The sequence below is a fragment of the Nyctibius grandis genome, chromosome 9 (assembly GCF_013368605.1).
Source record: "Nyctibius grandis isolate bNycGra1 chromosome 9, bNycGra1.pri, whole genome shotgun sequence".
In the NCBI taxonomy this organism is placed as follows: Eukaryota; Metazoa; Chordata; class Aves; order Nyctibiiformes; family Nyctibiidae; genus Nyctibius; species Nyctibius grandis.
The window spans coordinates 38,217,944-38,243,847 of record NC_090666.1 but is presented as its reverse complement, the minus strand read 5'-3'; the positions used below and the strand labels follow the sequence as shown (position 1 = coordinate 38,243,847).

The window sequence follows — 25,904 nt, the reverse complement described above, 5'->3', positions numbered from 1 at the left end:
AGTGACATGGGCCAAGGTATCCAGAGAGATAAATCATGCAAAATATTAACAATTAGAAATGTAGAATATCTAACCCCATTAAAATCAGAATGTACTAAAAACGCTTAGAAAAGATTTTTACAAAGATTGAACATGAGCAGTTACAAAAAGATGCAGGTCCTGAATGTGTTTCTGAGTTGAAGAATCACATGGTTGTATTCTCTATATACTAATAAATTATCAGATGTGAAAACTAACCCAAAGGAAAATAATGTCAACTAGAAGGCAGATATTTTAATAAGCTTGGAGACTTGTCTAGAAATAAAATAAAATAGAGCCTACCCTCCATAGAGAAATTATTTCATCAGTTTCTACTGCTTCCTTGTGATTTTGTTAAACAGCACTAGAAGCAATAATAATAAAGAAATAAGAAATGCTAGTAAATATTGATACTTATCACAACGTGCACGGTTTACCACCTAGACATTTAAGTTCATCGTGTTTTGCCTCTCACATTCCTTCTTACGATAATTTATTGTTAGGTTCTGGGCTTTTTAATCAATTCCTTCTTTCTGTCTTTGAAAAGTAGCTAGAGTGGTGTGTATAATCTTGGAAATTAATGGTACTAGAAGTGAAGTTGTGGTGGATTTTTTAATTTTCTCTGTTCAGCAGTGTAACTGTATTAGTTGTACTGGGAATGTTCTGTTCTTGATTCTTTTCTCTTGCAAATTTGATCAAAAACGGATCTTTATTTTTCAGCCTGTCCATGTTTCCCATTAACATTTATCTGAAAAAGTCCAGAATCACTATAAAGAGTGAAATATCTCCCCTGCTTAATTAGTTGTTTTTTTCTAGGGAGTTCACTCCATTTACATTGAGTTACTTTCTTGTAAGTAGTTCTGTAAAGTAATGCTAAAGTCAAAGCTAACAAAAGTCTTTCCCTAACCAATGGCAATAAAATCCTGTAATCCATGTGAGCTGGGTAGCTGGTTGACACAGATCCAACACTGTTAGCTTGGGACTGTTGGCTGAAGTATCTTGATGTCCAGTGTTGGTAGCCTATTAGAAATTAACTGAAAGAAGGAATTAATGAAAAGGTAAAAATAATCTCTAAGGCTATGGAGAATAAGCTTATTTATAATATCTCAGGATCCCATGAAATTCTAGGAGATGGACATAAATGTAACATTAGATGAAGTTTGTCACTGTCATTCATGATGTTTAAACTAAATATTGTGTAGTTCATACACATGTAGTTGCAAAGAACCTGGTTAATATAGCCAGAATTGACAGAGAAGTATACTTTCCATTTGAATGGCGCTGAAAAGTACAGGCCTGTTATAAACAGTTGCTTAATATATCATTCGACTGAACTGCAAATCTGAGTAGCAGCTGGAACACTGCAAATTTAGCATTGCAGTTTGGTTTTCAGTGCCTTAAACTTGTTCCTTTCTAGCACAGAGAAACAAAAATTCTTGAAGAGGAAGCACTTCTGATTTTGTTACATCTCACTTGGACAATTCTGTGGAAACAGGATCTTAAAAACCCTGTTTAAAAACTTGTTAGTGTAAGAAAAAAAAAAAAGTCTGTTCAGCTCAGATCTTTGTAATGCAGAATGGCAATGCGTTGCTTTTTTTTTCATTGTGTGCACGTTAATTCAGTACCACATTTCTCTCTTCTGTGACTGAAAACATTGCTGATGACCATAATTATTCTTACTTTTTTCTGTGCACAGGATGCTTTTTGGAAATTTCTGTCCTTTGTAGAAAAGATCTTAAGTATTTTTACAGCACGGCAGTAGTTTGTGGGCGTGCATGAACGTGGCCTTTGTGAATTAAATTTCTGTGACATTGCGATCTATATCATTCTGGGCTAAATTTGATGGTTGACATTGCACCTTCTAGTTCTCTCTACCTGTATATTGTCTGCATATGTTAAAAAGTTATTCCATGTGTAGTACTCTCTGTAACATAGATGCTCAGTTTCTTGTGGAACTGTGTCCTTTTTTACTGAGTCAGCATAGACAACAGCTCTTCCATTTCAGCACAGTTTATGCAACCTTAATTGAACAAGAGAGAGCACGTACTGCAATTGCAGATTAACTGGGCAGTATGCTTGTGTTGGTAATGTGCTTCTAGATGGGATATGTAAAGAGGGTTTTGCCTGTATTATCGTGAGAGCACTGCTTTGGGTCATTTGTGGCTACCCAGCCACCAGTTCATATAAAACTTGCTGTAAGTTGATTATCTTGGGTTTTTTACAGTTTGAAAACATGGTTTTTCTTATGGTTGAATGGTGATCACTGATTCTGCATTGACTCTTCTCTGTGTTATGTATTTGGGTACCTGCATTTCCTGAAAGACAGCAGCAGTTGTCTTACGTCTTGATCCAAAGCTTATCAGATTACTATCAATAACTCAGAGGAATAAATCTGCAAAGTGCTTGTATTGGCTTCCATCATTATTTTTGTTAGAGACAAGCAATCGGCAAGAAAAAAGGAAGCAGGAACTGGGGGGCAGACCCTTTTGTGCTTCCTACCCCTCCTGGGCCAGCCAGATTGGGACACCCAAGGAGGATTTCAGTAGGGTCACAGTGTAAGAACCTGAATTTTTGTTACATGATCCTGCTGGTGAATCTGCAGGTATCTCTGTCCAGAGCTGCAGGCACTGCTGGGAAAATGAACATGCAAGCTGTACAGAGTACAAGATTTGGAAACATAGATGACTTACAACAGGTTTTTGATACACAGCAGATTTGGTTGACACTGAATCCTTGGGACTTAAACGTGATTTGGCAGGTAACCAAAGGATGAACAGAGTTTTAAAGACAACTTTCTTTTTCAGTTAATTCTGATCATCCAGGAGTGGTATCAAAATTAAAAAAAAACAAACTGTCAATCATTTTCAGCATTATTGTATAAACTAGAATGTTGAAAGGGCTGAAAAGTTGACCGAAAGGTGGCAGAAATAGGAACTCCTTCTTTTGGATGCTAAAATAAAACCAGTGTTCTTGGATAGTGCTGGGACATAATAGAGGAGACCCCGGTGAATGAAATGCTGCGAGCATTAGTTAACAAATATTCCTGTCTGTTACCTTTTGTGACCTTTTCTTTGGATCTCAGATCTCCCAGGGTTGAACAATGATGATCAGTTCTGTAATGAATTTACATTCCTTTGTTACAGTTTGAGAAAAATTATGACAGTGCTACAGCACACAGAATGCTGAACAGAGTAATGCTTTCCTTGGCATTGGTTGTGACAATAATATCGTCAAATTGGGACAGTTTCACATTATCGTGGAGAACAAATATGGGCTTGCAAAATCTGTTAGGCCAGATTTCGAACAGATCTTTCAGAAACATATATGATTGATTTTTTTTTTTTCTGAAATGTGTCTGAATATGAATAGCACAGGCTTTTAAGAGTGTATTATGAAAAGTGTCTTACAGTAAATGTGCACAATTGCAGAAGAGCTCTTTTTGTCATTAATACATTCCCATCTATCTTTTAATACTTCTAATTTTGAAAAAATGTTGGTTAGAGAAAATTTGTCCTCCTGGGACATTTATCACTGGTTGCTGGTTAAGCGTTCTTACAAATATGCAGAAATATATAATGTGCATAGTGGTGCAGAATTTGTTATAATTATCAGATTATTAAGTAATTTGATACTGTATCTGTATAAGTGAATTTAAATATGGCCAGGAATGCTCCTGTGCACTAGAATACAATTATTTATGTTAGCAAATTGTTGAAATGTTCACGTGTCTCAACTTCATCTGTGCTAGCTGGTGCTCTTTCCAGATAGTTCTTGGGAGTAGTTTGGCACAGAGTCAGTCCAAGGACATTCCCAAACTCATTTTACAAACCACTGTTCTGGAGGCTGTTCACTGCTTGGCCCTGGGCAGGCAACGGGCAGAGGTGTGGACAAACTGCCGCTGCAGCGTTACTTGGTATTGAATACTGCAGAGTTAGGGCACCTTCTTAATCTCCAAGGCATAGGTGTAGTGGAAAAATTGGTTGGTTGGTTGGTTGGGTTTTTTTTCCAGGCAATTGAATTTGGATGTCCTCTATGTTAGGTGAATTCTTTACATGATGAGAAAGATTTTTTTTTTTTTAAAATTTTATTTTTTTTATTGTTGTTATACGAGATTGACCATTACTACTTCTTTTTCCTTCCATCTTTAAAAAAAAATGGTACACAGCATCCACTTGTAAGTAGGCTAAACAGTTGACCAGCTGGCTCTGCATGCACAGTGCAGCCAACGTGCGTGTGTGCAGACAGCATGAATAGCTCAGATTCGTCAGATGTGCTGTGTATATGCAGATAAGTATCCTCTATATTTCAACTTGATTTCCATGTATTAAAAGGTCCTTTGGGAAGGAAGATAAAGGACATAAAGCAGATGGAAAACCATGATACCTAAGTAGAAATATAGGTTGAGCATTGATGAATATAAAAAAAAAGTGTGTTTTCTGTTGGGCTGTAAAAAGAAAGATACTCTTTTTCTGGTTTTATCCCAATTTTCCTATGTTAAGTAACAGCTAGATACATAGATACAGGGGGGTTTTGTCAGCCTGGGTCAAATGAACTGTTCTTACTTTATACATACACGTGAGTTACTAATTTTCCCAGAGAAACATGGAAGACAATGCAATAAGTATGTTCAGAATATTGTTTGTTTCTGTTATTTCTCAAAAATTGTAATGAAGAAATAATGACCCACTTCCAATAATTCTGCTGTTCAGCCAAAATTAAATTTTCAACTAGAAAACTGATTAAAAATGTGTTGTACTCGTCAGAACAGAAACTGTATGTTAAATTTTTAATTCTGATACATGGAAAGAAAGAATATATATGAAAATATTTTAGAGGAGCTGTGATTTAGACTGGGACTAAATTAAATGCATTTTTGCTGTTTTCATTCAAACTCTACTATATAGTGAACTGTAATTTATATTTTCTTTCTAGGTTTTAAAGTGATAATTAGTATGGTGACTGAGTCATAAAGATAGAGTTTTTAGACTTTCAGCCATGCTACAGGACCTCTTTTCCTCTGTTCTGTTTAGGCTATTAAGCAGGTAGTGTGCTGAGTAGGTATTTTTAGAAGCACATTTAGATAAACTGTGATTTTTTTACTTAAGGAATAGACACCTGGATTTCTGAAACTCAGATGTATCGATAAATAAGTTAACCCTTGTAGGATCCTTTTAATGCCTTTTTAATGCCTTTTAAGTGCTGTTATCTCATTTTTGCAGGTGCTGTAAGTTTAGAAGAATTAAGTGTTTTGTCTAAAACTATAAAGTGATGTGAGCCACAGTTTGCAATTTCAAAACTTCTTATTCAGTGACAACATTCCTTCACATGTTTCTCTTCTGTATTTACATATTTTAGGTAATTGTCAAATCTGGACCAGGTACCTTTCTCAGCCTGGCTGTATATGATGATTATATCTTCTGGTCAGACGGAGTGAGGAGAGCTATTCTGCGTTCCAGTAAATATACAGGAGGAGATACCAAAGTCCTTCGTTCTGATATCCCGCATCAGCCCATGGGCATTATTGCAGTTGCCAATGATACTAACAGTTGTAAGTTACAAAGCAAGATACACTATTTTGTTAATTCCAGTATCATTCATTTCAAGAATTTTAGTTTTAACCAAGTTAAAACATTTCATGGTGTTTCATAAATCCTTTTTGTTGTAGGAACTGTTAACAAAAGATGGGGTATAACCTCTTCCTCAAGTAAATAAATATTATTGAAGTAGCATTTTCTGCTATGGGCGTTGTGCTCATTTGATAGAAGTTAAATCATTTTCTGTGAAATGCGGTTTTGAATGTTGAGTTTCTAAAATTATTATATTCAAGGTAACTCCATTTGTTTATCTTTAGTATGCCAGCATCTGAGGCCTGCTGACATTTTCATCTGACTGATAAAACTTGCATCAATTGCTCATGAATCTGAGATATGGTGATCTTTGCTCTCTCGAAGACGTTGGCCATTGAAGGAAATTTAATAAAACAGAGTTTATCTTTTATCATTTGTTTTTCAGGTGAGTTATCTCCTTGTGCACAAATGAATGGAGGTTGCCATGATTTATGCCTTCTGACTCCTGACGGACGAGTGAACTGTTCATGTCGAGGGGACAGAATACTGATAGATGATAACAGATGTGTGAGTAAGTAATACTAGCTGACACAATGCTTTTCTATGCTGTGGTGCAGCTGGCTATCATAAGCAAAGACAGTTGGCCCAAACTGTTAATTTTAGTGCTTCTATGTACTGTAAAAATTGATCTGGCAATTCAGCACATACCAGGCTTTCAACTGTTTTATGTCTTATAAGGCTTTAGGGGGGGTTAAAAAGCTTTAATACTTATACTCTCCTTAAATTCCAGTTTGGGTAGTTGTGTTCTACTGAACATTTTGCATTTCCAATTTGTTTCTGTTGAGTACAAATATTTTCATTTCATATCCTTAGATATATGAAATAGTTGTAACTTATTAACCAGCTCTTGTGTTTAATCATGTAGAATTGGTGTCTTAGTAATTGAGTCTATCTCTTTAAGTTGGCAGACTGATTTTGTTGGAGAATGTTCTATATTACACTGTTCTAAGTTCTCCTCACATCTTCGCATACTTCCTCTGAACCAGTATGTCTCAGCGCATGATAAAATATGAGATAAATATTTTTTCATAGTTCAGAAGTGGTTCAGAATATATGCTTATCCATTGCATCTTCTTTAGATCACTGTCCCTGTGCAGAATTGATGTTTAGGATCATGGAAGTATGTGCTGGTAATTTGGAGGGATGTGATATATACATACTCCGCACTCTTCCAGCTTTCCTAATGATTTGGAGAAAATTTCTGTCACTTTGGTAATGCTGTGCCTTGGCAGGAGTGAATTAACTGAAAAGCTTTGGGCTGTTTCCCCAGTGATGACCCACATTCATAATGTGGAATATTACTTTGTGCTTCTGCCCTCAACAAGTGTAGCTGACTGGATTTGGATGGAGGGAAAGCTGGAGGGGGGGAGCGTGCGGTTCCTTATGTCTTTGTTAATGTCACTGTTTTGTAGCTCTTTTGGCACAGTTAGAGACCCCTTCCGAATTCCAGTGGTTTATTGGACCTTTGCCTCTGTGGGGTAGAAATTCCAACTCTTAAATCATGTTCTCCACTATCTGCCAAGTATGCCTGTTCTACTGCTTCAGTGTCATAGCTTTGACTGACCTGCTTTCTCTAAATCAAAATTTTTTTGATCGTAACAGTAGAGAGAGACATTGTAACATTCAGAAAAATCCTAGTTTTGTATATGATTAGGCAAGAATTGCCATCCTGCTAGAAAGTTTATCCTGCTAGGCAGTTTATCTGCTTCAGACTCTTCCGTGGCAGTCTGTTGCTCCCGAACAGCCTAACAAGTGGCTTCTCTTCTAGTGATACAGAGTCACTTTTAAAATGCTGGTCTGTGTATGCAGAGTTGTCTGTGTGAGATATGAAGAGATGTAGTCCTTCATTGAGATACCTGTACTGGTTATTTTGCAAACCTACTCCTTTGCTAATAGATCTTATTTGGGTCATGCCAGGGATATTTTTCATGCTAGAACGATATTAGGCATTCCTGGTATATCTGAGTCATTGTATTTGCATATCCATGTTTTCATAACAGGAAAGAATACTGTTTAATGATCAGCTGAAGAAGAACAAGAAGTGTGCTGCTGCTAAGGGACAGTCTTAGGCTCCCTCCCACCATATGCCTTTCATCAGCAATAACAGTTGTGTAGCTGAATGATGACTTAACTAACTTGCTTGGCTGAGTACCAGGATTTTTTTGGGTTTAGACCTAGTTTTGGTGGCATCAGTGAGCAGAGGTCATTCAACTTGACACTGCAAGATTACTAGAGCCAGTTAAAGAGAACTAGTGAGTACAGAAGACTGATGAGAGAAAGGGTAGAATTGCACCTTAAGTATTGGTGTGATTTTAAGTGGGTTAAGGCATCCTTAGGGCTGGACCCCAGTCCTTTAGAATCAGATTCTTGTGCGTGGCAGCTCAACTACATGGCTTTGTGAAGAGCCTGTAAATAGCTTTATACCATACCAAGCTACTTGCTTTGTTATTGTATCTAAGATTTTAATCCTAAGATTTATTTTGCCAAGTTTATTTTGGGTTCATAGCTTTGCCTCTTGCTTAGTTTCCTAAAATATTGCTATTAAATGAAACTAGATGCATACACTAATTATGCATATAATCAGTATAGTCATATAGTAGCTATCAACACGTTCCAAGTATAGCAGTCTTGGAAGCCACCACTCTATAGAAGCTTTTAAGTTCTGGTGCCATGGTGGGGTTTTTTTGTATTTAAGTTCTCAAAATCTGTGTAGGAGATATTTTAAATGCAACCAACATTTTTCTCATTTTCACCAAGTGTAAATCTATTAAAAATTACGTGCTAATATGTTTTATTTTTAGCTAAAAATTCTACTTGCAACATTTATTCCGAGTTTGAATGTGGAAATGGTGAATGCATTGATTATCAGCTAACTTGTGATGGCATTGCTCATTGTAAGGACAAGTCTGATGAGAAACTTTTCTACTGTGGTAAGTATTTCCAGACATTTCACCTACATGTTCTTATTTTGGTCGTACACACTTACATTTGTTCCTCAGTGACTCTTCTACTTATTCATACCAACTGCTCGCCAAGATGCACAAGAAGAAAATGCCAACTCGCACATTAAAAAAACCCCTGACATTATATAGATAAATTACTTCTACCTGAACATATTTGCCTCGCAAACTTTATGTATTAGCTGACTTATGTTTTAAAAAAGCATCTCAAATGTTATGCTTCTGTTTCTAAAACAAAAATAAGGAAAACCAAAATTAACTGCTTGTTAGCTGTGTGCCTGTAACTCTTGGCCTTTATCTTGTTCTGTATATTCATATCACAGCCTTGGTATCACTTCTGGTTCCTGTATGATGAAATGGTTCCCATATTTCATGTCGTTTCAAACCCATCTGTTATGTTTATACCTGCCACTTCTGTACCTTTATGAAAATGTCTGCTTTAATTCCTGGGGTTCACCACTGCCATTTGAACAGAATCACAGAATATCGCAAGTTGGAAGGGACCCGTAAGGATCATCGAGTCCAGCTCCAAGGTTGATACAGGAAAAAAAGAAATGGAATAGCTTGCTCCTTTTATTTTTTCCTTAAAGAAATTAACACCCACCAACCATCCGAGTATAGCAGCTGATACTATGTAATTTTTTTTTTCTTTCATCTTCAATTTGTGCCCTGTTAGCTTTCAGACTTCTGTGTGATGATTGCTTTGATTGTGTCATGTAAAACTAATAGCAACGTTCTATCAGATCATCTACATGTAGATGACTAACGAGGTTGGTTTGTTTGGATCTGGGGAAAAAAGGCAAACACATCAGACAAGGAAATAAGAATCTGGAATATGCAAAACACTTCTAGTTACCACGGGGAAAAGGCTCTTGAATTACAAGTGACAGCTTCAAGTCACTGAAAAGTAAATGACTTATGTCTGTGAATTCCTCCTTAGGTTTACTTACTAAGTGTTTGTTAACATATTTGCATTTATGTATGCATCTTGCTTAGACATAAGAAGCAATTAAAAAAAAAAGAACACAACAAAAAACCCAAACCAAACCAAACAAAAAACAAAAATGACACCACCACCAAAAAAACCTGTCAGCTATATTTTTATATGGATTAAACCTCTCTCTGTCTCTACGATTAATTTTAGTCATTTATTTCATTCACAGTTCATTGAAGAGAAATTAGGATTTCATATAGTTTCTTTTACTTTGTTAGGAGAGAAGAGTAGGTTGAAGGAATAGAAAGTCATCTGGGAATATATAAGAAAGTTGTAGCTGGTGAGGAATTTCAAAATACTCTTTCTTGTCATTCCAGAGAAGTCTTATATGTCAGTATAAGTTTGAGGTTTGCTGAGCTGCTAAAACTATTTTATACTTCATTCTACAACACTGAAAAAATGTAAATGCAAGATCCAACAATTTGCCTTTCCATGGATTTGCTACATAATTTTCTGGAGGACATTATGTTAATTTGTAGTGTGATAGTGTACGTTTTGCTTGATTTAAATCAACCATACTGAACTTTCTGCTACACATTGGAAAAAGTAGGAAGAACTGTGGTTCTGTCGTGCACTGGATCATATACAGTATGTTGTTTTCTGAATCTGATAAAGTACAGAAGCTGGACTCATTGATTACCTAATCCAATAAACACTATTTATTTATTATTGTGGCATGACTTCTACAGTGGTTAGGGCTTTAGCAAATAATTCACGAATTTTCAAATATAGCAACATATGTAAAACTCTTACTTTCTTCAGATAGTGTACCTGCTTGAGCAGAACACTTTCAGTGTTGGTATTCAGAAATCCAGGAACTTTTCTGCTAATGTTTTTGGTTATTTTAATCTCCATTTATTCCTAATTTCATTTAAGGCAAATCTGGTATGTTTCGTTCAATATGATAGAATTACTGGTGCTATGTGCAAACATAGTCACATGCCTGACAAAAGTGTGTCTAAACAAATGCATTTAAAGCACATGGAGTTTTATAGCACAAGATAATGAAAATTGGGAATTAGGTTTTCCTTTTTCATTTTTGTCATTCTTTCATTCTCTCTCGCCATGCTTTCGTTTATTCTTTATCTGTTTGTCAGTCCATGTTCTTCTGCTGGACAATAAATGAACAATTTCTGAAGTTCTTCCTGTAGCTTCAAATGCATTTTCATTTAAAATGTTTTTCTGGAATGTTTGTCTGGTTTTAATGTCAGGCTATTTTTATTATATATGAAGCGTCTAAATGAAATTATGTCCTTGTACTTAACTTTCTAGAAAACAGAGGCTGTCGGAAGGGTTTCAAGCCATGTTCTAATCGTCGCTGTATTTCAAGTAACAAAGTATGTGATGGTACAAATGACTGTGGTGACAACTCTGATGAATTTGACTGTAAAGGTAAATGACAGTTACTTCCAATAAGATTTCAGAATGTTGCTCTGTAAATACTTATTATGTAAATAGAAGTAGCTAGAAAATGCATGTAACTATTGGAATTACAGGTGCTGGGATTTGTTTTGTTAGAATTCAAAAACAAGCAGGTGCACAGTGGTATGTTTGAGAGAGCATGTTTTGGGATTGATATGAAATCCAATTTTGGTTTACACTTGCAGTCCTCTAGAAGGAGAGTGATTTTGGATGTGGAAAACTCAGAAAATACAGTTGCTGCTTCTTCTATGAAGTAATAAATGAGGGAGTATCTTTACTGCAGACAGAAAGGTTGAAATATGAGCGATTTCTTCTCTGCATCTGCTGCACTGTTTCTTCTTTGAATTAGCTAGTGTGCTATTTCTTTTTCTTCAGAGGCATGGCAATGTCTGCCCTTTGCTAAACTTACCAGAATTGTTCTCCTTTTTATATCAGAATTGTTTTCCTTTTTATATCTTAAAACATGAATATTTATGTCTGTGCGTCAGCCAACAAATAAACACTAGCTAGCAGACAACACAAATCCTTAGTTACGATTCACAAAGATTGGAGTGGAAATTATTCCACAATATATAACTAAAACCTATGTAGCTGTAGTAGCTAGCATTTTTTTTGAAAGCACTGTGTGGTTCTTAACCACTTATCTGAATATGAGTAGTGAGGAAAGCATACAGGCAAAAACCCCAACCCAGTGTTACACAGAAGAAATCTGAGAGATTCATAGATGGTCCTGAGAGTGCTTCTTCCTTCCTCACATGGTGATTATCTCAAATTGAGTTGAATTGTCTAGAGAAAGACTTTTAGGCTCAAAAAAATAAATTTAAAAATTAAACTTATGATTTCAAGTTTTAGACCTTATTATTTCTACTGAATTTTTAGCTAGGGAAGGTACATTGTGTTCTGAATGCCTCATCCTAAAAGGTAGAAAGTTTAAACACGGTACACATAATATGCATCTGAAGAGTCTGTTTAGTACACAAATTTACATCTTTTCTAACCATATGTTATAGATTCAACGTGTGCTTCTACAGAATTCCGTTGTGCAGATGGGATTTGCATTGGAAAATCGGCACAGTGCAACCAAATCATTGATTGCGCAGATGCTTCAGATGAAAAGAACTGTAGTAAGTTTGTGTTTGTCTGTGCTTCATCGTAGCATTTGTTCCGTGATTATTCCTTGTTATATAGCAGTTAATTCATAGTCGTTACTAGTTGGATACCAGCAGCTGCATGGTCTGTGCAAACTCAAGCTAAACCTGGAAACCAAACTATAAGGCTCTCAGTCTGTATTGGGTGTGATATAGTAATTTACTGTCTCTTTCCAGATAATACAAACTGTGCTTACTTCTATAAACTTGGAATAAAATCTTCAGGATTTATTAACTGTAATTCGACTTCACTCTGTATACTGCCAGAATGGATATGTGATGGATCTAATGACTGTGGAGATTATACAGATGAACTAAAATGCCCAGGTAACTGTGAAAAGAAAAAAAAAAAAAAATTACTTTTTTTTTAAAATATATTCTCATATTTCTGGTTCTTTTTTCTAATTGTATTTCAAAATGTTTATTCAGTCTGTACTGTTTTATTAATACAGAGATTAATATAATGCCAAATGCAGTTTTTTCACCAATCTTTATTTGCAAATGTGCAAATTATTACAAATTACTAATGTATTTCTCTGAAGAAAGCTGTAAAGTCTGGCTTTCTATTTCCTCAAGGTTAGGTCTGTCATTAATCATTTTTATTTAAGTAAAACATCAGTCATTAAAATGTCAAGCTCATCAAGCTTCAGCACAATCACTTGGGAACTTTTATTAGCTACCAGTTTAGTGGATGATATTTCTTTCCTTGTTTACTTTTTTAACTTTCTCTTTTATTTTGTTGAGGTATTTGGAGTAGGCTGCCAGGGTAGAATCCAGTGTTATTGCTTTTGTGATTGTTCTGGTCTTCAGCCAGTACAAAGAGATCATGGTACACTTGAGTCCAGTCCCAGGGCTGAGATTGTAGGCTTTGAGGAAAAGAGGAGGTATTTACAGCTGGAGATTATGTCAGTTTTCTAGGTTTTCCCTGTCTTTTTCTGCTCTCCTATGGGAAAGACATGACACCCTATGACATGTAGGAAAAAAAAAAAAATCGTAAACTTCGTGTCTTGGAAAATGAATCGTATGAAAAAGTTATTAAAATAGAGATGGGCAAAGAACCAATAACAACAAGAACTGAGGTAAACATCCTACATGGAAGGAACAAGAAGCAAACTTGCTTGACATTTTAAAGTCTTCTTTTTTTTCAACGTCTCATCTGACAGTTTTTCATGAGAAGGCAGAATACTGACACGTTAAAAACATAAAATTTTAAGATATATGCGTATATAAATTTGAAGGATAGCCTCTGCTTTCATGAGACTTTATGATGCAGTTTTTGTCAGGGTGACCAGAGTAAGTGTTAATGAGCTTCAGAAGTTAACAAAGTTTTTAATGTTAAAATAGTTTTGCCCTCTGAGCCTATCTAGAAGCAATGGAGGGAAAGATCCCTCATGCAGGAGTATAGTGTTTTTGTGCAAGTCTCTTCTGCAGTCTTGAGAAATGCTCATTTTACCTCACAATCACAGTTTTAACATCTGCTTTCTATTATTTCATAGGTTATTTGGGTTACCCTAAATTCTGAAGTGTTGTACAAAATCAAATTCTTAACGATGAATGACTATAAATACCTACCTGTATTGTGAATAAATATTTATTTGTTTGGAGTTGTGGAATTTTTTAGGGATTATATGATCTTTTAACCCCAATCAATAAAGACATTTAATACCATATTTAATGTTAACCAATTAATTATTCACAGTACTAAATTCTTACCTAATGAAGAATGGCATTTATGTGTTTGCTCCTTTATTATTCAGAACCCCTCATTTAAGTTTGAGAATACTAAGTACAATATGTAAACATACCTATAATTAAATGACAAACTATTTAGAATGAGAATACTTTAATGAACACAGGTTTATTGATAGATGTTTGTAGGACTAGGCCCGTCCTAGGAAATTCTTATCAAACTGAAGACAGAGCACTAGTAAAGAAACTCGGGATGTCAAGCATGTATCTCCTCTCCTGCACATTGAGCTTTTATACAAAAATATGTAAAATTAAAAATTAGTAGTATTTTTTGCTCGTAGAATTCCTGTTAACTGTCATCTTCCAGAAACTCATTCATTCTTTTACTTTCTAGTCTACATGTATTCCAGTTTATACCTGTTCTTATGCTGAGAAGGACCTTGTAGTCCTTCAGTAATCATATCCTTACTCTTTACTTGCAATGGCAAATAAGCCAAGGCATTTTATAATTCCTGCTTTCAAGGCATGGATATCTGTCTGTGTCAGTCATCTCAACCTGCAGCTCTCTTGAATATACCAGAACAGTATCCAGTGTGTCAGATGAAGTCTTGCTTTTGCCTTGTATCAATGAAAATACATTTTAAATTATTGTGTATGTTTGTTTTCATAATTGACTTGTGCTAGATTGTAATTGTCTTCCTGTGACCAGTACCTCTCCCTTTCTTCTAAGAATTATTGTTTAGTAAAAATAAATATTTACTAATTAATAAATGTTGTTAATTAGTAAAAATAAAACTTTTAATATTATGTTGTTAATTACCATCCAATTTTTGCTAGACTAGTAATTAACATCATCTGATTATTCCCATTTAATATTCTGCTTTTATGTGTGATGAGCCCATTGTGTCACCAAAAGCTTCTCTTGGAATTGTTATATATTTTGTGCCAACTTTATTGATGAAAATAAAACCAGGATCCTGAAGGCACCTAGAAATTCAGTACTAATGTCAATCAACCTGACATTAAGAACTTTCATCCTCTCTATAAGCCATACGGATATTAAATTATAGTTTTCATTCTAATCTCCATATTCTCCAGATTATTTAATAATTCTTTAGAATTCACTATATATAATGTTTTATTGAGCTCAAAATAGCTTAGATTTGCTGTATTTCCTTTGTCTGTAGGGTTTTTTTCCCATACCAAAGAAGATTTTGAGGGCAGTGTGCTATAGCTTCAGTAAACTAATGTTGCATAAGTAAACTAATGTTGCATTTTATTCTATAGTCCATTTATTCGTATTACTTTGTTCTGTCTTTCAAATGTGTGCCAAAAAGTTCCATCCTTTTAATGTGTGACTAATTGCCTGGATCATTCCTCCCTTTACTTGGAAGCAACACCATTAACTCAACCTACAAGTGATTTCCTTTGCCATTTCATTCAAAACTGACCAGCTTTGGAACATTAAGTTTTTGAGTGTTGTTTCTATTATGAATATGATAATTCCCATTAACAGTCTTTGTTCAGTGTCATTGTTCTTACAGAAAATTAAGGCAAAATATTCATTTAGAGGTGGCTATACTTAGATAATCTTTAATATCTACAAAGTCATCATAGACATCCCACTTTATTTTTTTTTTTCCTACTCAAACAGCTGTAGAAGTCATAAATATGATAACTTTAACTTTCTTTTTAAGGGGTGGGGGGGACAAAACCAGTGTCGATAGCTCCAAGACATTAAAGGAGTAATAGAAACCTTGGCAGGCAGAGAGCTTCAGTGATCTCCAGTGCTTGGAACTAGTGTGTATCGCCTGGGTTCTCCCAGGCTAAGACCTTACTTGAGATTTTGAAAATAACCTGTGCCACTCATTAGACTAGTATTTGTGCTTATGTCATGAAATTAAATACATGCTATGTTTTCTTTCCTCATGTCTGTTTTCTAAGTATTCATAAAAGTAAAATCTTAAATGACTTTCATGCTCTACAAAGAAAAAAGGCAAGGAAGAACAACTTTTTCAGTTATGGCAAAGTCTAAATCTCTCAGTGGTATAACTCCAGTTAGTGCGTGCAGCAGATTTATAGTTTATCCAGTGAATGTGACAAAAATACCACCACAATTAGGTTATCTTGTAGATGTTGGCAGAGAGATCAGAAGGGCAATTTCTTCAGCTGGTGTAACAAGCAATGCTGATCTACCTGAGCTCAAAAACTGTAAACTGAACTACTTTCCTCGATAAGTCCTTTTAATTTAGTTTGAAGCTGTGCTCTGATTCTGCTCTAAATAAATGAGGTATTTCAGTTCCCTAAACTACTTAGCTGTCACTATTTTCTAATTTGTATGAACACAATTAAATAATATAAATAGTATTTTTTTTTCATTTTTAGACATAAACACTTTGTCCATTAGTGTTCAGAAATTTGGCAGAAATATATTAGGCTCCTAATCATGCTAGTAGAGACCATTTTACATTACATTCTTTATTTTATCACAGTTCAAAACAAACCCACATGTGAAGAAAATTATTTTGGTTGTCCTAGTGGAAGATGTATTCTGACCACCTGGCTTTGTGATGGGCAGAAAGACTGTGAGGATGGAGTAGATGAATTGCACTGTGGTGAGCATTTGATCTTATTTGTATTTCCGTAATCACTAATGCACATTGAAAACAGAAAGTGTGCATTTATATCTCAGAGCTTGAATCTAGGGCTATATAAAAAGGTCTAATACTACATTTTCAGATTCAACTCTCTAATGCCTCATGCTGCCAATATCTTAAACCGTATCTCATGCCAGAATGAAAGCCCTATGAAAATTTTTTTGCTTCTAAAGTTATATTTCTATGCAGACTTTTCTATTACTTTAATATATAACAATTTCACTAATTCTTCATAATTTCTCATTAGGACAGTTTTATAGATATAATCAGTTCTTACCAATATCGTGTGACTCCAACAGGAAGTAACCAAAATAGACCTTTATGGCATAAAAATAGACATTTCTTTGCATCAGAGGACGTGCAGGTATAATTATTTAAAGTAACACAAAAGTGATGTGAATAAAAGACAGCATAAACTGTGAACCAGGTTAAGGGTCCATTCTGTCTCACATCTTTTAAGATTCTTAAACACTACCTAACTGTGGAGCAGTAGAAGCTCATTTGCTCATAGTGACAGCTGGTCTTTTAACTTAAATTTGTCTGGATTACCTGAATGGATTATTTCTATAATTAAATTGTGGCAGAACAGCAAAAGCAGTATCAAGTTTTCCTATTCCCCATTTAAATAAAACCTGAAATTTGTATATTCCTTTTTTTTTTTTTGCTTTACCACTTATGACTGGAAGTTATATGTTACTCTCTTCATGACACGGTTTCCATTAACATACTTCCATGTTTGGTTTGCAGTTTACATTGTATATATACATCTTATAACTTCTAATTCAGGAACTGCTGTGCACTATGAAAATCAGAAGGTTTTGTGTTGACCACATTCATCAAATGTAACTCAGTGTTTACGTTTCCAGGTTTTATTACACATACATACTTATACGCAATGTTGTAAAAGCACTTAGCCAGTTTTTGTGGGAGAGAGGCAAGGGGGTTTAGTACATTCTTTTTTCCCTACTCTTACCCATTTTGAGTGTTACAACACTCTACTTTTAAATTCAGATTGTATTACTTAAAATTCTTTTTACTGTTAATATTGAAATTTGTTATCATCAGTTAAAAAGAAATAAATTTTATTCTTAAAGAAAAGTCCAGGAAAAGCGGATGATTTGAAGTTTTCAGGAAAGGTCATAATAGTAACACTTAATTAGAACAGTTGTGCAAACTGATTTTGAAATGCAGAAGCATGCCATTATTTTCTATGTATACAAAAGTGTAAATGGGACAACAGAATGCAAATACACAGCAAGTTTTGTTGTGAGAGAAAAGAACATGAAATCTTTTAAAGATATAATTAAATACTGCAATATGAAGAGGAAGGCTGTGTTTGGTCAGTGCCATTTCTGCCCTACTACCAAAATAAAGCAGTTCACTATAGTTATAAAATCCATGTGAAATACACAAACCAGATTTATGTCTTTAAAGTGTTTGTCCTCATCCCACTAGCAAAATGTTTAAAAATATTAGAATGTAAGCATTTTGAATGTTTTACTATTTATTTATTTATATATATATGAATGTATTGGTGAATGCAAAATGCTTAGACAAACTGATAACATCCTGAACACCAAGACTAGGATTATACTGTGTTTTAATACACTAAGATTGGGAGGACAGAAAGGAGCAGTGTGGAGATTCCTAAACTATGCTAGAAAATATAGGGAACACAGTGCTGTTGTGAACGTAACAAATGCAGTGGCTGGTGTCATTCCTAGATTCGTCTTGTTCATGGAATCAATTTGCTTGCTCTGCACACAAATGCATCTCTAAGCAATGGACTTGTGATGGAGAGGATGACTGTGGAGATGGTTTCGATGAGAGTGATGCTATTTGTGGTAAGTAGCATAATTTTAGTTCTGTATTCTGTCAGATCATACACGCTGAAAGAGACCCAAGTGATCCAGGAAGGTGGTGGAAAGGGAACAAGTACAGCATCTCCAAAGAGCGTGTGCTTTAAGGATAGGGTATTAGAGGATATCCTCCCCCAGTCCACTCCAACCAGCGGTTAGACACCTTTTCGTGGGCACTGTATGGTTTGTGTGTAGTCTATCAGTGAAGATATGAATGGCCCACTAGGATGGGCAAAGGGAGAACAAAACTTTTCTCCCATTCCCATCCTTGAAGTAAAACCCCTGTATCGCTGTTTGAGTTTTACATTTCAGTGATAGGTGCCTGAAGACTTTGACGTTGTTTTTCTTTTTCCCAGCTCTTTCTCCTATTCCCTTTAATTTTTTTTTTATATAGTTATAAGCATTATTACATAATATTCCTCTCAAATTCCCAAACCCTTCAAATTGCATCAGGAATTGAAAATTTTACCTTCATTCTGGGGCTCAGTTGACTGGAAATGTGTTAGTAAATTCTTTCCAAAAGAAAATCACTTTGTGTCAAGTCATACTGTCACAATTTCATGATATTTTATACATTGGTTCCATCCTTCTCTATGCTGTACTTTAATATTTTCTTTTTAAAATTTTATCTTTTATCTCTTAAATATTTCTTTTCAAAAATCCTCTTAAAATCCATTCAACAAAGATAATTTTCTTCCATATTTCATGTGTGATTCCATAGTAAAAATATTGTTGATAGCTTTACTGGAAGTGTTAAGTAGACAGAGAAGAAATTTCTTAAGCTTGTGCTCAGAGTTGTGTTTTTTTTAAAGTAGTTTCTTACTCAAACACATGTAGAAATGCCAACAAATGAAAAGGACGAAGGTGGAAATTATACTATTCTAATATGGCAAAATATGAATGAATTAGTGCATTAACTTCAAACTGACATCCATCTACAATACATTTTTTCATGGTATTCAGGTCATGCTAAGGACTGGGGAGTTGAGGGCAATGTCTGTTTGAAAGGGAAGATTTCTCTCTGCCTCTCTCCCCTACGAAAAGGAGAAGGTGTGAAATAAGACAAGCACCTCATCTTGAGGTGTTGGAGTGAGTCCAGAGGAGGGCAACCAAGCTGGTGAAGGGTCTGGAGGGTCTGACCTACGAGGAACAGCTGAGAGGGAGCTGGGGTTGTTTAGCCTGGAGAAGAGGAGGCTCAGAGGTGTCCTTATTGCAGTGTACAACTACCTGAAGGGAAGTTGTAGCGGAGTGGGAGTCAGCCTCTTCTCCCAGGCAACTAGCGATAGAACAAGAGGACATAGCCTGAGGCTTTGCCAGGGGAGGTTCAGGTTGGACATTAGGAAGAATTTCTTCTCAGAAAGGGTCATTAGACATTGGAATGGGCTGCCCAGGGAGGTGGTGGAGTCACCATCTCTGGAGGGGTTTAAGAAAAGACTGGACATGGCACTTAGTGCCATGGTCTAGTTGACATGGTAGTGTCAGGGCAATGGTGGGACTTGATGATTCCAGAGGTCTCTTCTAACTTGATTGATTCTGTGATTCTGTGTGATCTGGGACTGCCATAGAACAATGTGATACCCTAAGAAATATCAAGACCTGAAGCTTAATAGGAAACTTCGAGCAGAAAATAGAAAAAAGGAGGGGAAAACAAAGGCCAGCAAATTGCAAAGTGTCACTACAACATACCTTTTTCTTTTAAGCTCGTTCAGAATTACTTCTTTTGATATCACTGGCAATACAGTGTAGAAGAAAGCCCACCCATAAAATTGTAGGCTCTGCCTTGAAGAGGGAAAAATCCACACCAGTTACGAAGAGCGGGGAGTTACGGCTGTATTTCTCCTTAGGAACAGGAGGCAGATATGAATTGCAAGAAGAAAAGAGAGATCAGGATGACTTCAGATTTTTCAGTCTTAGAAAATCAATATTTTTTTAACATGAAGTTTAAATTCAGAAGGGTCAAAAAATGGCAAATGAGTATAAGTAAACAAAAGTTGTCTCTTGCATAAATAGTACAAAAAAAATCAAATTTTTGAATTTGTTTTACTATTAATTTCTAATTAAGATTAGTAGAAAATACAGTCTCCTTTTTAGTGAAGTATGTTTAACTTATCTGAGAGAATACATTAAGCGATGGATTGCACAAAAGTGTACTTCCAAGCACCTTAAAATTAGTCCTAGGATATAATATTCTTATCTGGAGAAAGGCCTGTTAAAAAAAAAATAAAAATTAGTCAAATAAACAATATGTTGAGTTACTTGTGTTAGAACTGTCAGGCATTTTCTTACTCTCACTGCTATTGCACTTGGTACACGTTCTCTTCTACATGGGGCTGACTCATGGAAGTTTTGAATCCCTTTCTCCTCCTGGCATAGAGTATAGCGATGTGAGGATTATGTGGTTTACAAGATTAGTTCCTTTATTTGGTCAGTCCAGACATGCAGTCTAACATAAAGACCAAAATTGGTTTGAAAAGTTATTCTGCTGGACAGTTTTTATGAAGTATGGTAAATTAAATTTCCTTGCAGAAAATTAAGAAACTGAATAAAGGAAAAGAATGGAAGAAATAGCAGATTGTCAAAATTTTACTGTAAAATACAACATTAGCCAGTATGTTTATCAAACTGTGCAGAACAAAATCTTCCTTCAGTTTTATTTTAAAAATAAAAAAACCTTAGTCATTACCCATTACCTTAAAAAAAAAAAAATTAGAACATGTTCAAGACTCACATGTAATGTTTTTTCAGGTTCAGTGACCTGCGCAGCAGATACATTCAGCTGCTTAGGCTCCCATGCCTGTGTTCCCCAGCACTGGCTTTGTGATGGTGAAAGAGACTGTCCTGACGGAAGTGATGAACTGTCTACAGCAGGCTGTGGTATGTGTGCATGTTAAAAACATATAGTATTTCTTTTCTTGGTAGTTCTACCTTTACAATATCCAGATGCTGTTTGTGTCTGCACTATCGTACCCTTATACTGTCACGGTTTAAAGCTGGGACGGCTATTAAACCTGTGGCAGACGCTCTCTGTTAACCCTCCCCCCTGAAAGGAAAGGGAAAGGGAAAACGGAGAGAGACTTACAGGTTGGAAAGTTAAAACAGTTTTAATAAACTATAATAAAGAACAAGAGTATAATAATGATATTGGAATAATCAAATATATACAAATATATACAAAACCAAGATCGAGCTCCCCCGATGTCGGCCACGTCACCACCGGCACTGCAGGGCAGGCTCCGGGAAGGCCCAGGCTGGGCCCAGCGACGGTCAAGAGCTGGATTCAGGAATGCACAGATCGGGATCGGGGGCAGCAGGAAAATGGGCAGAGTCCTCCTTGGACACTGGCCAAAAGCTCAAGCTGCAGAAGCAGACCGAAGCAGCAGAAGCAGCCCAAGCAGGCAGAGGCCCCCAAAAACAGCAGAGGGGGCCGAAACCCTCGTGATCCCCCTGCTTTCTACTGAGAATGACGTGTATGCGATGGAATACCTTCGTTGGTCAATTTTGGGTCACCTGCCCTGTCTGCTCCTCCCTGCAGGTGTGACCCCCCTTCGGCATTTCACTCGTAAGCAGTGAGGAATTTAGCAGTGACCTTGGTTTCTCTAAGACTAAGTACAGCAAGAGCCTTTCTGTATAACATCCCTACCAGTGCCTCAGTGATAACTACAAACTTTGAGCGTTATCAGCCCTAGAAGAAGAGACTGTCTGCAAAACATGCAGTTAGTTTCAGAAAGTGCAGTTACTTAGAAGAGACTTAGCTGAAAGTAAAAATCACTGAAAGGAAAATTGGCCTGGTTTAGGCCAAACCAGGACAATACTGTCAAGATTGTTAGTAAAGATTGATGGACCACATGAGCATACATACCAAGATCCTTCAATGTTTTAACCGGCCTAACATCTTCAGGTTTTGTTAATATATACTGAGGCACACCAGCTGAAGATCAGTATGTATGTCATGTCATAGATATTATACAGCATGTTTACGACTGAAAATTAGCACATTGTTGATAATGCAGTTTTATTTCTCTTCCTGAAAAAAATGCTGCTGCACATCGGGAAGGCTGTGCGTCAAAAAGGGAGACACAGTTCTGGCTCCGATTTATTCTGGCTAATTGTTCAGATCTTGACATCTCTTGCCCTATAAAATATTACTTCCAGTCTTCTGAGATACGTTTCTATTAAGTGTCAGGAGTTCAGTAGTAGTTTCATTAGGGATTTTGTTTTATTAATGTATATAAAAATGGTATAGGTTAAAAATATTCAAATATGTTCTGTCCACTGAATGCATATTCTATCACTTACCATTTCTAGGCTGAGATATATTTTGAGTATTTATGGATTTTAAAGAGCTGCTTTTGTTCAGGAGCAAAGTAACATAGGCAGGACATCTCTACTTCCCAAATGTTCTTTTCCTCAGAGGCAGACCTTAGGTTACTTGTAGACAGCATGAATTTCTGAAGCCTTTCTGTGTTGGATTACATGAGTTTTTAGCTTTGCTTACTTATTTATCTATCTTTGTGGTGATGAGTAGCTGCTTCTGCTATTGAATTGTGGGGTGCTTTTTGTATGACTCAGAAGTTACGGTTATTTCTATTGAATCCACTCAGACTAACTACTTCTCATTTCATCTTTCTGCAAGAAAATGGCTGCATATTTTACTGTTCTCAATGTCATTTATTTTTATGTACTGTATTTTCCGTAGCTCCTAATAACACTTGTGACGAGAATGCTTTCATGTGCCATAACAAAGTCTGCATTCCCAAACAGTTTGTATGTGACCATGATGATGACTGTGGAGATGGATCAGATGAATCTCTGGAATGTGGCAAGTATAACAAAAGTAGAGTAAATAGAAAAATTTCTGGCTGTTAACCGTAAGGCCTTCTGCAAGGTCTGTTACTTTGAGTCACTATTGAAAAAGAAAGCTCTTTGCTTTTAAAATTTTTCATGTTAACTTGTAAATTATGAATACAACTTGGTATTAACTGGGAGCTGGAGCTACAGTGACAAATTATTTGCTATAGTTATGACTTACAGTTGTTTGCTAATAGCATTTAACAGAATTTTAAAATTACAGTCTATAATTTCGTGTTCATTATATATATCTTTTTAATGTATCTTTGTTGTCTTTGTCTCTATACATATTTTTTTCTATCAAATAATCAAACATCTCTATCATGATTATCGCTGTAGTTAAATGATACCAACTAAAGCCATATGTGAACATTTAATTTTCACCATTCATATGAGTTTAGGGTTTCTTATGTGAATGTCTGTACAGTATATCTAGGCCATACTCAGGAACATTCATCTATATAAATAATAATTATGGAAAATATAGAGCAAATATTCTGTCCAAAAAGACAAATTATTGATTTTCATGCCTGGTTTTGTGCAGTTAAAATCTGTATTGCTTATTTACTCTCTGAAATGCACTCAAGAGATGAGAACCACAGCAGAAGATAGCTAGCTATGTATTTTAGGCATCTCTATTGTACACACCACCTGAAGAGTGTATATGCATAAATGATGTAATGAGACATCCAAAGATTGTAAGAAAAAACATGTTTGGTGTTTGCATTTAGTAAAATTTTTCATGTAAAATCCGAGTCAAACATGTAATGGAACATTTTAGGACAATAATATAATGTAGCAAATAAGAACTGATTTGTTTGCTGGTCATATAAAGAACAGATTTCATCAACATCACTTAAACAGTATACGACATGGAAGAAATCTGCTCCTGTGATGAGCTGAGCAGTCACCAAATTGTCCTTTCCCTCTCTATGCTCACCAGAGGTAGGCTGGTACCTAAGAGCCAGCAGCCATTCCTGCCGCACTGACATTAAATAGGTCAGATCAGGAGAGCACCTTTGAAGTGAATCCCCCACTCACTCCCGCATACTGTGTTTTGGCTCACATGGAGCAGTGTCAGAGCAAGTGAACTGAAAGGAGAAGAGCCACAAATGCCTGTAAAGCTGAGCCAGCTGATATACTTCAACCAGCAGTGAACATGAAGTCCACAACAGCAGGAGAGAGCTAACATGAGCTAAAATCCCGAAATGCAGCTAGCGTGGATATTGGGTTCTCCTTAGCAGCTGTTTCATTCCACTGCCCCTCCCTTACTGCGCCACACCACTTGCCAGCATAGACTTCTAGATCCTTGAAGAAAGAAGGGAACAAACCTGCCTTTGCTAGCAAACTCCATTTGCTTTTCGCTTACGTGAACTACATGGTGTTTGGAAAGGAGTGGTTTGTGACAATAAGCTGTTGTAGGGAAAAACTGCTTAGTTCATGTAGTTTGAACCAAATCAGGATCAAAGCAGGTTATTGATTTATTAATGACAGATAACTAATTGGAAATCAGTGAGCTATACATTCAATATCAATAGCAGCAACGCAGTGGGTGAATCACACCTGCAAAATGTTGATATATCTTATGCATTTTTAAACACCATTTATAACTAGGCCCATAAAATTCTGAACACAGAGGCACACACAGATTAGAGTATATGCACCTTCTGCTCCAGCCCAGGACCCGGGGTTACTAGCACATATGCCCTAATCCACAGAGGGCTGTAGCTCTCCGCGAGGTCAGATAGGCAGCTCCCCTGGGTGTGCCCATCCTGCCAGGTTCAAAGCACACGCTGTTACACTCACATTGCTATCCTAACAGCTGTGGTGATCCAGGCCATCTTGCCAACAGGAGGCTGTGAGAGCGGACCCACACAATAATGAAACTGTAAATTATTTCCTCCATTAGCAATAGTTTATGCGTGCCAGAACCCTTTATAGAAAGTAACTCATGAGTTGGTTCTTCTGTTTAGCGCTTCTATTTAGCACTCGAGGCCACACTTCGAGTACTGTGTCCAGTTTTGGGCCCCTCACTTCAAGAAAGACATTGAGGTGCTGGAGCGAGTCCAGAGGAGGGCAACAAAGCTGGTGAAGAGTCTAGAGGGTATGTGCTATGAGGAGCGGATGAGGAAACTGGGACTGTTTAGCCTGGAGAAAAGAAGGCTCAGGGGAGACCTTATTGCAGTCTACAACTACCTGAAAGGAGGGTGTAGCGGGATGGGGGTCAGCCTCTTCTCCCAGGCAGCTAGCAACAGGACTAGAGGACATAGCCTCAAGCTGTGCCAGGGAAAGTTCAGGTTAGACACTGGGAAAAATTTCTTCACAGAAAGGGTTATTAGGCATTGGCATGGGCTACCCAGGGAGGCAGCGGAGTCACTATCCCTGGAGGTGTTTAAGAGAAGACTGGATGTGGCACTTAGTGCCATGGTCTAGTTGACACAGTGGTGTTAGGTCAAAGGTTGGACTCGATCCCAGAGATCTCTCCCAACCTAGTTGATTCTGTCATATGATCAAGTTGAATGGTGGGGGGAGTAAGAGAACCTTTCTGATCAGATTTTACGTGGAAGCAGTCTTAATTTCCTAAATACCTATTTAGAACTAAACAGTCACAAACTTCGGAAATAGGTGCATTTTTTTTTTCTACATGCTTATAATTTCTTGCTGGTGTATTTCATTTGTTTT

General features: G+C 36.4%; 1 protein-coding gene across 1 annotated transcript in view; it reads left to right on the top strand.

Moving 5' to 3' along the window:
• Positions 1-25,904, top strand: part of LRP1B (LDL receptor related protein 1B) — a 570,912-nt gene that overhangs the window by 422,852 nt on the left and 122,156 nt on the right. Inside the window, exons 44-53 of the mRNA XM_068407216.1 lie at positions 5,374-5,566; positions 6,031-6,156; positions 8,447-8,575; positions 10,872-10,991; positions 12,032-12,145; positions 12,347-12,496; positions 16,351-16,473; positions 18,240-18,359; positions 21,120-21,248; positions 23,071-23,193. Of these exons, the coding sequence (XP_068263317.1) occupies positions 5,374-5,566; positions 6,031-6,156; positions 8,447-8,575; positions 10,872-10,991; positions 12,032-12,145; positions 12,347-12,496; positions 16,351-16,473; positions 18,240-18,359; positions 21,120-21,248; positions 23,071-23,193 (1,327 nt within the window). The remainder of the gene's footprint in view (positions 1-5,373; positions 5,567-6,030; positions 6,157-8,446; positions 8,576-10,871; positions 10,992-12,031; positions 12,146-12,346; positions 12,497-16,350; positions 16,474-18,239; positions 18,360-21,119; positions 21,249-23,070; positions 23,194-25,904) is intronic.